Source organism: Oryx dammah, unplaced genomic scaffold (assembly GCF_014754425.2).
Source record: "Oryx dammah isolate SB20612 unplaced genomic scaffold, SCBI_Odam_1.1 HiC_scaffold_13, whole genome shotgun sequence".
Classification (NCBI taxonomy): Eukaryota; Metazoa; Chordata; class Mammalia; order Artiodactyla; family Bovidae; genus Oryx; species Oryx dammah.
This window is the reverse complement of record NW_024070197.1, coordinates 28,136,264-28,148,434: the sequence shown is the minus strand read 5'-3', so window position 1 is coordinate 28,148,434 and position 12,171 is coordinate 28,136,264. Positions and strand designations below refer to the sequence as shown.

Genomic DNA, 12,171 nt, shown 5'->3' with positions numbered 1-12,171 from the left:
GCTTAGCCCTTCAATTCTGGAGCTTAGATGTGGATAACCAATTCAACTATTTTGTCAGTGCATCCTTAACCTAAGTATTTAGTCACAATCCTCAGCAAAGCTGAGAAAAAGATACTCTGCTTCTTTGACCATCTACTGATAAAGTCCAGTGAAGCCCAGGTATTTCTTGGAATACTTCTATCAACAGAAAATAGCTGTGATGCATCACAGTATAAACATTGGTATGTTAGAACTTTGCTCAGCAATGATCTAGTCTCTTTTAACCACTTTACAAAATTAGGGTTGGAGTGAAGAGATATCAGCTGTGGAGGATAGTAGGGGGAGGAGAAAGAATGACAGGTGGCATTCCTTTTTCTTCCCCTCTATCAGCTAAGAAAGTAAAAGGATAAATCATTTCTAGGTACCTGTACAGAATTCTAGCTTAGCACCTGTCACAGTGTGAGCTTGTTTGCAGGTCAGCTCCTCCATTAGACAAAATTTCTCATAGGGCTTCCCTGGTGGCTCAGACAGTAAAGAATCCACCTGCAATGAGGGAGACCTGGGTTCGATCCCCAAATTGGGAAGATCCCCGGAGGAGGCCAACCCACTCCAGTATTCTTGCCCGGAGAATCCCCATGGACAGAGGAGCTTGGTAGGCTACAGTCCATGGGGTTGCAAAGAGTCGGACATGAGTGAGCCACTAAGCGCACACACACACGCACACATTTCTCATATTCATCTTTGTAAAAATCTTCATGTTTCTTGTTCTTAGCATAGTTCCCAGAGCCCATTTGTGGAAAGACATAAGAATAGATAGTATTCATACGGAAGAATGGTTTTTCATTTTCATTTTCTCCAGGTTAAGTATATTTCTTTTTCCGAAAACATAGAAAATTTAAAGACTTTCATCCTAAAGAAAGAGAGATATGTAGGTACACCCTTAGAAAAATTTGTATACAAGTTTAAGGAGATGTCTTGAATAAAACCAAGGGACCTCAGGTTAAAACTCCATGAATTGAGAGAGGGTAATAGGAGATTGTAAAACCACTTCTAATTTGTACTTTTGGTCAAACTAATGTCACAGCCAAGGTGGGGCTGCTAGACTCCATATATGTTATAATTAGATGTGGAAAGAGCATCATGGCAAAGATTGGTGGTAATATCCAGGCCAATGTGAATAAGGACTTGAGCAGTTTGCCTAAGTCTAACCTGCCTACTCTTGGGATGGGGCTCAAGAATTTCTATTTTCCCACTTAAGTGGCATTTACCTCTTTCCTCACTGCTAAATCCTCTGGATTCAAACTGATTGCACTATATCTCAGGACTTGCAACCATTCTAAATCTTGAGAGACTTTTGTCTCCATGGGTCTTCAAATGAAAACTCTGACCCAGACCAAGCAACTCATAAAATGCTAAAGTACTTCATCAAAGTGAATAAGATGCCTGATTATCAGATTTAGGTGCACTCTGAAAGACGTCAGAAGCAAAAATATTCTAAACTCCATGGCAAAACTATCGAAACAAATTTCGCCTTCAGAAATATTTGCTAGAACATGTTCTAGGGGTGAAAATTGATGCATAAACATCATCAAATAAGAATTCGGTTACAGTTTCAGCACAAATGCTGTCACTGCTATTTCCCACCACTATCAATTCTCCATTATTATGAAGGAGTGCTCCCAAGGTGGGGCAAAGATAATTTGCGGTCTAAACTTTTTTTGTCTGTTTCTTGAATTGCTCTGGAAATTTTCCTTTCAGGTTTTGTGTTTGTTTAGCAGGTTCACTACAATATACATGTGACTAAAATTATTTTAAAAGCCTTAATTGTATTAGGATGACGAAAATTCTGAAGATCTTGTGACAACACATGCCTCTATTCTGTATGAGTTTATTTAATTCCTTTTCAGTGGTTGATATTTGAACCTCTTTCAGTGAGAGCAGATCCAGCTATTCACTAAGGTACCTAAACAGGTCCAAGAGGGGTTAAAGAACACACCGTCAGTGTAAGAACTGCCACTCTGTTGCATAATCTATACAACCTTGTAGTTGAATCTGGGCTTCTGGGAACATCTTAATCAAATAACTAGGGAATATGATATAACAATTGGGCAGTAATGTAAAGAAATTCTACAATCTATTAAGTCTTCTTTATGTTTTGTCCTATGATTCTATTATAATTTCCAGTGAAAGGAAATTTCCAAATTTTATATGCTTAAAGTTTTACTTCATATTGTGCATAGAAAAGGTTTTATGAAGAAGTATGTTCTGGTGAAAGTGTTAGTCACTCAGTTGTGTCCAATTCTTTGCGACCCCATAGACTATAGCCCACTAGGCTCCACTGTCCATGGAATTCTCCAGGCAAGAATACTGGAGTGGGTTGCCATTTCCTTCTCCAGGGGATCTTCCCGACCCAGGGATTGAAGCCGGGTCTCCTGCATTGCAGGCATATTCTTTATAGTCTGAACCACCAAGGGGGTGCTAATATGTTCTAGTAATAGAGTGGGTTTTAAAATATAAAATAAGACTATTTCAGATGTCATATAAAAGGGAAAGCAAATGAGATATTAATGACCAGAAAAGGAAATACCACTGGAACTTGTCAGTGCATGTAATTTACTAAAAACACAATGATCAGATAATTATTTTTTGTAACCCTGAATTTTTGGAAGGTCATACTGTATTTTTGTGATCAGAGCAGAGCAAACACTGTTTACTAGTGAATCTGTACTTTTAGTTATTGAAAATCTGCATCTCTATGGTATTGCAAAGCATGACCATGAAAACTATCCATTTAAGCATTTTTGTTTTTTAAGTATCTCTGTGAAAGGATGGGAGGTGGAGTTAACCACTGAGTTTTCAAATGTTTGTTTAGATACAATCACTGCTTGATGCAGGGCTTGATGGAGTGGGTCCTGAGCCCAAAGAAGCCCTGGAATTCAGTTGAGGTCAAGTTACTTTTGGGGGGACCCTTATTCACTTTGCTTTTACTCAGTCAGGGAAAATCTGATTAACATAAACAACAAAGCTTAGCACAGTACTAGGAAAAAAGTCATAAAAGGGCAGAGATATATTAAGGGAAAGGGGAAGGAAGAGGCCTTGCCAATTCTTGACTTGTTAACTAGGGTCAGGACAGCAATGGGGATTTCCTATACCCTAAGTTTGTTGAATGATTACATAGGTCTGGGGTAGAGGGATAAACTCAGAGTGACTCACTCAAATCTTTTTTTTTTGTATTGGGGTTCTGCCTGGTACCTTGCAGAATTTCCTCTTCTCACATTACATATGGACTAATGGAGTGGGGAGGTCTCCAATAGGTGTTCACACCCACTTAGATTCAAAAGGTTTGGCCTAAGCCTTGGCCTGTTGGGCAATGTGGGGTCTGAATCTTCCCTCAAATGAATGGGACTTTGGCCCGTTTTGAAGGGACTTCTGTTGGGACTTGTTACAACAGTGTACAGCAGTGATGTACGTTTGAGAATAATTTCTGGTTCTGCTTTGCCATCTTGGGGTGGCTCTGAAAAGCTTTCTTACCTCTGACAGGAAGACAATCTTCACAGGGTTGATTACTACACAGAAGGCAGTGAAGAGAATTGGGCAACCTGACTCAGATGTAAAGATGGAAAGATAGGTAGACTCTGGTGACACAAGTTTAAATTCCTGGTCTGCAGGTAAAGCTTTGCAGAGGGCCCCACCCCAAAGACACTTGCACAGGGGTCTCCTTTGCTTAGGGCTTCTCCCTTATCCCCACCACTCCAAGTCCAGATGAATTGCTCAAATTCTTGGGGGAAAGGTTCTATAAATCCTGTGTGCATGTATGTGTATACACACATATATGTGTGTATGTATATATATATATATATATAAAAGACCAATTTTTTTAATGATTTGTAACTATCTTTAATAATAGAAACTAAACCAACTCAAATACCTTAAAAATATTGCCCCAGTGGCTGCTGGCATTACTATTCTACACAAGAGTGAAATTATTTCCTATGTAGCATACCCTGCACTCCAATTGATATGACTGATTTTTAATAACTTGATTAAAAGTTTCTCACAAGTCTATTAGTCAGGAAACGGTCTGTGGTGTATGTGAGAATTTTCAGTTTTTGCAACGGAAACTTTTGGTCTCATGAATAGAACAGCAAAAACTCAATTAAGTGTCCTTTCTCCATTCTTGTTTAGTCCACAGGTTAAAAAAAAGAAAATGAAAAACTGTAAGAATGGTTTTTAAGTTTGCTTTTTTCACTCTACAACAGTCAGGTGGATTCATAGGACTCAGTTTTTAAATTAACTTTTATCTCCCACTCTGAAAACACCCGGCCATCCCAGCACAATGAGAGACTTAAATTTTTCTTTTTTTTTTTTTTCAGCCTCTAATAGTTGGGGGTGCGGGGGGCGGGGAGAGAAAGAGGGGAAGGGTAAAGATGGGAGAGAAGGTACTTTGAAAACAACCAATAACTCGAGGTTCCATTTCCTAATTAAGAAATGAGTTTGATAGTCCTTTGGCCAACTCAATTCAGACATTGCTATGAAAACCCCAAAGGAGTGGTAACTCCAAGGGACGAAACTCTATTCCCCTCTGAGACCCCACGCCTGCCCGCTCGCGATGTCCCGGCTTTGGGGGAGGAGAGGTCTCTCCCCTCTTCCCAGAGACACCTCGGTTCCCTTAGGTTTGTGTCCTCCTGAGCTCAGCTTGGAGCTGGGCCGGCCGCCTCCGGCTTGCCGCCACCAGGTCGGTGCAAATACCTTTTCCCTCCCCGGGGCCCCAGGCGCGGACACCTCCCAGCCTCCCTCCCTCTCGGCAGGCGGGGCCGCTTCCCAGCTCATGAACAGCAGCCCGGGGCCGCGGCAGCAGGAAGCGGAGCCCTTGTTGATGCTGTTCCGTGGCGCGCCTCCCCGCCCTCCGGCCGTCGCCTGGGCTATTCCCTGCTCTGGGCCGCCCCCCTCCGCGCCTGCGCAGTGCTCGCGGGAGGCGGGGCTCAGATTCCTGTCAGCGGCGGCGGCGGTGGCGGCGACCGTCAGTTTTCGCTGAGGAGAAGCACGAAACGGACCCGTTGGCTCTCCCCCTCCCTTTCCCCCGACCTGAACCCCCCCTCCTGGCTCGCCGGGAATTAGTCCCCGTGGAGTTCCCCCTCCACCCCGCCGCTGTTTCCTCGGTTCGTCGGCTCGGTGGAAGTCACTGCCCTCGAGGAGGAGGCAGCGGCAGCCGCCCTCGCCTGCCGCCCCCGGTTCGGTGCCCGCGGTCCCGGAGAGGAGGTGCCGCCGCCACCGCCGCTCCCCCCCTCCCGCTGCCCTCGGGCCGGGCTGGGTCGAGTTGCGATGCCCTCGGACTTCATCTCATTGCTCAGCGCGGACCTAGACCTGGAGTCGCCCAAGTCCCTGTACTCACGAGGTGAGTCAGGCTGGGGGCTGGGGTGTGTGTGGGGGAAGCGGGGAGGCCCGACCTAGGGGGAACCGGAGAGGTCCCGGTCGGGGGGCGGCCGAGCCTCCGCCGGAATGGCCTGTCTTGGGGGGCTGTAAGGAGAGGCCGAGGGGCTGGGGGCGGTGGAAGGGGCCCGAGAGGAGCGATGGCCCCTCCCCCGCGGAGCCGCCTGCCGCCCGGGGCCCAAATGCCTTCGGCCCCCGGGTCTGCGGCCCCCGGTAGCTCTGAGCGCCCCTCGGTGGCGGGCCTCTCCCCTCTCCCCGGGCGGCCGGCCCCGGCCTCCTCTGCTTGGGGATCACCCAGGACTGGGCCCCGCGCTGGAGCTGCCGCGATCCGGGCGCCGTGGCTCTTCTTACCAGGACCACCCTCCCCAGCAAAGTTGCCCCCAAAGGGGCAGTGTAGCCTGGAGCTGGTTCTGGGTGCAGGATCACCATTTTTCTCCCCCTCCAGGTTGTTTGTGCGCCGTGGTTCTCCCCCCTCTCTCTCCGGCCTAGTCCACTCCCTCCCCTTGTTGGGACGGCCCCCCTCGACCAGGCGTCCTTCTTTCCTCGTCATCTTATTGCTGGAAAGAGCCCGAATTTTCTTTTCTTTTTTCTCTCTTTCCACCTCTGTGACATTCTAATTACTTACTTCTCCCTCTGTTTTACAAAGAGAGGGGTGCTGTCTCTGCATTAGTTTATTCCTCTCCTGTCCCAGGGGTACCAGCTCAGGGCACAAACGCTGTCCTTTGAGAATTTTCTCTTTCGTTGCCGTTCTGGGGCTTGTTGCAGGGAGGGGGCATTGGACAGAGTTTCCAGTTTTAAAACTCTGTTGGCTAAGGCTTGGAGGGGATTCCCGGGATATAAAATATTAACACTTGAGCTGATCTCTACTGGGGTTAAATTCCTATACTGGACACAAGAATGTGTTAGAATGTGTGCAAAGGCCATCAAACCAAAATTCTCTCACTGCACTCTTCACTTTTTAAACCATTGAGAGGGGCTAAAAGATATTACCGGGCTATTAGCTATTTATTTTGACGTATTAAAAAAAATGTATACCAATGTGAACCCTGTTTACTGAGAAATTCAGGGGGTTTGATGTATCCACCCGCTGATCCCACCTCCTCCAAAAAGGGCGGCTTCAGCCTCACCTTCTTGTATCTAAATCGCTTAAGGGAATCCGAGTGCGATGGGGCTTTATAGACTGACGTTTGTAGAGTCCTACTTGGTGACTGTAGCCATTGTCTTGTTGTTGCTCTGATGACTTTTGTTGTCAATCACCATCCTGTAGGATATTTTTTGGACAACATTGCCTGAAGTAGCTTGAAAATATTGTAATTTTGAGTGTCAGAAGGAAGAGACGGTATCTAGAGGTGATCCTTAGAGGAGGGCTAATGTGATACAATTGGGTGTTAAAAATAGTCAAGACATTAACACCATTTGTGCAGTAATCATCAGATAATTTTCCGTGAAACAAATGCTTTATGAAAATCTAAGTTTAGCATGAAGACCAGTGTAGAGGCAATTCAGCCTTCCTTTGCAGAGAATATATTCACAAATACGGACTTTAGCTCTTAAAAATACGTGACCATTATATAAGAGATGTATGCTATCCTTGGCTTTTTTTTAGTCATTCAGCATAAAAAGTACTTAATGCTTTTTGTGTTTTTCAGATTCTCTGAAGTTACACCCATCACAGAATTTTCATAGAGCTGGACTATTGGAAGGTCAGCAAAGTGCCATTTTAAAGCATATTGTGTGAGTATGCAAAGGCTTTCTCTAAAATGGAGTTTAAATGAGAAACTTTGCAAACTCATACAATGTAGTTTTCTCCTGAAGAGCCTGATCCTTCTTTTAGAGCAGCTGAATGTTTTTAGTGGATTTTATTGCTGTGTTTGATGTCCTTGTTAGCTATTGTATCTGTTTTGAGAAGCTTTGGGAAAAAACCCCATAAAACTTAAAAATTATGTGTTGGGTGTTCTACTTTAGAATTCCGTATCTTGATTCAAGTTTTTTTGCAAACTGAGTGTAAAAAGGCTCTAACATTAAGTAAGGTAATGAATATAACTAAGAGTGACACCAAACACATGTTTAGTTTGAAAAGTCAAAAGTTAGAACTTCTATAGGCTGAGCATTTCAGGATGGCATATTATTTATTACAAAAGCACTGATGTCATTACTGTTGCATCATTTTGAAGGATGAGGAAAGCCAAGTAATAGAGCTAAGGATTGAGTTATGCTTAGAAAAAAAGGTTTTAGAAAGTTCTGGAAATGTTAATAGACTGTAGAACAAACGGCTGACAATTACTTTAGAAAACTTTATTCTGTGTTGCCTTCAGCGTTTTAAGACAAAAAAAAAAGGACTACTTGTTTTGTTTTTGTAGTTTTTGAAGTTATTTCACATATGTCATTTTTGAATCTTATAACCCTGGGAATTGGACTGCAAAGATGTTAACTTTCTTATGATGAGTAACCTGAGGTTGAAATTAAGAGACTTGGGGAGGGGGGAGAGTCATACAGTAGCAAAGTAAACAGTGCTTCTGTGTTGTAGTTGGTACTTCTTACCTGAAACCAAGCTGCCACTGTAATATATATGTAACCGTAACTTAAGCATTTTATGGTCCACTTAAAAAAGGCCCTAAATATTTAAGTTTGACTTGAGTGTAGGTTTTTGCCTCCCATATGGTAGCCTGGTAATAATAGCAAGGGAAAAAGTGGGTTTTGTATGTAAGCTTAAATTTGAATACTATTTAGCTACTTAATTAGCTCTGTGACCTTGGACAAGTGATTTTATCTCTCTAAGTCTTAATATTCTTTTATTAAAATGTATATAATCTCTTAAATTTAGTGAGCTAATGTGTATGAAAGTACTTACTATAGTGTCTGGCTTAATAAATGTTGTGTATTTGTTCCTTTAGTATCAGCCAAGTTGTCTTAACTGTAATTTAAAACATACAAAATGTTCTCAAATGAATTATTTATTATATTTATACTTATAAAAGTCCATAGATATATATTAGTATAGAAATCAACTACAATTTGAGGCAAGGAATTTCTGAAGTGTCTCTTAGTGAAGCATATTTGCTGTTGTTATTTGTAATGTTCAGTTTATGACCATGTTGTGAAGTCATATTTGTCTGTATAAATATGGGCAACAAATTAGAGTATTATAATTGCAGAGATATCAGGGTGGAGAAAGAAAAGAAAAAATTACTTAAGCAAATGTTTTGAAATGCAAACAGCAATTTAATATGTATATGTTTAACCAAAATGCTTTTACTAATTTTTCATTTTGGTTGAGAGGATATTCACTTATTTAAAGTAAGATCACCCTTTACAGATTATATATAAATTGTAAAAGGTATAAGTATCAAGTTTGTCATGTCCTTTTATATCTTTGATACAAAGTATCAAAAGAAAGTTGTTTGCTTGTGTGATAAAAGAGTTTAATCTATGTACCCTATTCTATTTTCAACCTTTTATTGTGGAAGTTTTAAAGAATATACAGAAGTGGAGAGAATAAAATGATGAATCCACATAGACCCATGACCAGACTTTAACAGTTATCAAAGTATGTCTACTCTTCTTAATCCTTTCTCCTCCCTCAAGCTGTATTAAATATCAGACATCATAATCATTTCATGTATAAATACCTCTGTATTAGAGTGATATTTCTTATATTACTTCTTAAAGTACTCTGTTATTCCAGGAAATACATATTCTAATTTATTTCAACAAGATATAATATAGTAGGAGGCTACTGCTTCAAGTGTATAAGAAAATCTGTGCTAGATTTGTAGATTATGTGGTCAGACTTATGTTCAGAGCCTTGTTCGACATTTGTGTATGATCTCAGCTTAGTCATTAAGTCTTTCTGTCCTTCGGTTTTCTGTTTTTTAAATGGGGACAATAATAGTATCTTCATAGGTGTTGTTAAGATTATTTGAGGCAAATTCATGTAAAGCATTTAGCCTGGCACATAGTAAACACCAGTGAGTGAAGTGAAGTCGCTCAGTCGTGTCTGACTCTTTGTGACCCCGTGGACTGTAGCCCACCAGGCTCCTCTGTCCATGGGATTCTCCAGGCAAGAATACTGGAGTAGGTTGCCATTTCCTTCTCCAGGGGATCTTCCCGACCCAGGGATCGAACCCAGGTCTCCTGCATTGCAGGCAGACGCTTTAACCTCTGAGCCACCAGGGAAGCCCCAAACACAGTAAATGTTACCTAAATTTTAAAAATTTAAACAGTCATCTACATAGTTTTTACTGTGTGCCAGGAACTTTACAAATAACTCAATTCTCATAACAGCTATTTGAGATCATTATTATTACACCATTTCACAGATGAGGAAGCTAAGGAGGCACAGGGAGTTTCAGTAACTTATCTAGAGAATCACACAGCTGATAAGTTGTAGAGACAAGATTCCAACACAAGTAGTCTCACTTTAGAGTCTGTGCTCTTAAGTATTAAACTGTACTGACTTGCTGTGATATATAATATGAAGTATTGTCTAGTAATATTTATTGTATGTTTATGTCAGTAGTCCAGATTTCTATCTGATAACTAAAAAATCAGTCTTGAGTGGGGTTTCCCGGGTGGCTCAGTGGTAAAGAATCCACTTGCCAGTGCAGGAGACATAGGAGATGCAGAAAGATCCCCTGGAGGAGGAGATGGCAACCATTCTAGTGTTCTTGCCTGGGAAATCCCATGGATAGAGCAACCTGGTGGGCTACAGTCCAGTGGGTCTCAAGAATCTTGACATGTCTTAGCAAGTAAACACGAGTGCATAGCCCAGAGTGAAGGAATTTAGTTGTTATCATACAATTTGTTAAGCTTTTTAAAGAACATAGATTTTAAAATTAAAGTTTTTTTTTGTGTGGGGGGATTTGAAACAAAAGTTGGAAAACCTACAGTTGAGTTTTTAGCTTTAGTTTCAAAATCTTTTTACTATTCAGTTTGTTTGCATTTATCTTACATATCAGTGATGGACCTTTCTATTCTGTCTCCTTTTTAAGAACAGGAAATTAGGTTTTGCTCTTTTTAATTGAGATATAATTGACATATATTAGTTTCAAGTTGACAGCAAAGATTTGATATTTATATATATTGGGAATTGATCACCATAAGTCTAGTTAGCGTCTGTCACCCCACATAGTTCTGCTACTGCTGTTTTAATGTAGTGGTTGCCCAACAGTAGGAAAACGGTCTAGCTAGTTAATATAATGATTCATAGCCATTAAAATAATGTTTCTGATGACCCCATAGTTATATTTGAAACTCCTAATAAAATAAGTAAATAAAAAACGTTGTAATTATATTAAAAATAGCTTGCATAGAAAAAGTCCTGGATGAAAGTACTGCAGATTTTAACCTTTTGATTCTATTTTTGCATTTTCCCTACTTTCTTTAAAGAAGGTAGTTTGTATATATGTTTTAAAAAATAAAGTGGTTTATACTTAACGGTGTTCAGACTTTAAGGCTAGGATTTTTCTTTGTTGTGTCTGGAAAAAAATGTTCAGCTACAAAAAAAGGTACCATTTCTTACACTTTCTATATTAAAAAAATGTTGATTTTGGCATATATAGTTTGCTATGTAAAAACTAACATACAAAGTTAAATAAGCAATAAGAAGTCATTCTTGAAATACCTATAAGAGATGTAATATAAGATGGTAGAAAATCAGATAAAACAGGGAATATAATATAGGCAAATTAGAAAAAAATAGAATAATAAAAACGGGATTAAAATTTTAAAACGCTTCAAAAAGTATGAGTTAAGAGGTTGTATTAAAATACTTTTAAAAGTATGAGTCAAGTAATTACATATGGATCAAATTAAAGAACTGGTTAGATAAGAGCTAAACACCAATATGATATAATCCTGATATGACTTAAACATTTAAGACTGGAAGATTTTTAAAAGAAAAGATGAAATATTGTAATGAGTTAGGAAAAAATAAACTACTTAAAAAAAACTCCACAACTAAATCTATTAGATATTATATCATGCAGTAATTTTATTTTATAGTTCAAAATTGAAAATCCTAAAAATAGTAGCAGGTTTTTTTTTTAAACAGATTTTATTGGGATATTACTGGGATATTTAATTACCTTTAAGTCTGATTTATTTTTTTCCTAGGGCTTGTGTTCATAAGATAGTTAGGGTATACACAATGATATGTATTAAGATAACTTACTGGAAAGGACTTTTTGGAAATATTTAATGTTGAAAGTACTCTATTGAATCCTTTTCTGGTTTAGAATCTATTAATCTCTATTCGTCTATACCTAACAAACTAAAAATATTATTATGGAAATAATTATAGAAATGAATTTTAAACATAACAAATTTATACCTAGTTCATGCCAACTTTTTGTTTCTAGGATCCATCTCTCTAATTTCCTTTCATTTGTTTTTTTGTCTCTTCCTAAACTCTGTTTTTCTTTTTTTTTAATTTTAATTTTTATTCAGGACTAGAATTCAGTTGCTTATTACAGCGAAAGGATAGAAATACATATTTAATCAGATGGTTCTTGGTCTGCTCTTAATTCACCCTTGACTCTACTGTATTTATTCCAGGAGTCCCCTAAAACTTGAAAATAAAAGTACAGAAAGACATTTCTTATTGTGATCAATAACTATATAAATAGCCACTTTTTACTAGAAAAAGTTGACTCATTAGATTGTTTTCTATTAAGGATAACATGTAATTAGAAAAAAATAAAGATCAAATTAATCTGAACCATCAGTTGGGCCTGATTATATAGTGACAGAGGATAATTCTGT

The 12,171-nt window shown here is 39.7% G+C and overlaps 1 protein-coding gene across 5 annotated transcripts in view; it reads left to right on the top strand.

Annotated features, from left to right (window-relative positions):
• Positions 1-4,972: 4,972 nt before the first annotated feature.
• The window catches only part of NFAT5 (nuclear factor of activated T cells 5), a 117,955-nt gene continuing 110,756 nt past the window's right edge, over positions 4,973-12,171 (top strand). For 2 of the 5 annotated variants that reach the window (XM_040253218.1, XM_040253217.1), the window contains exons 1-2: positions 4,973-5,374; positions 7,059-7,112. In XM_040253218.1, coding sequence (XP_040109152.1) covers positions 5,302-5,374; positions 7,059-7,112 — 127 coding nt within the window. In that variant the 5' untranslated portion in view covers positions 4,973-5,301. The remainder of the gene's footprint in view (positions 5,375-7,058; positions 7,113-12,171) is intronic. The other 3 variants (XM_040253219.1, XM_040253221.1, XM_040253220.1) reach the window with 2 other exon arrangements.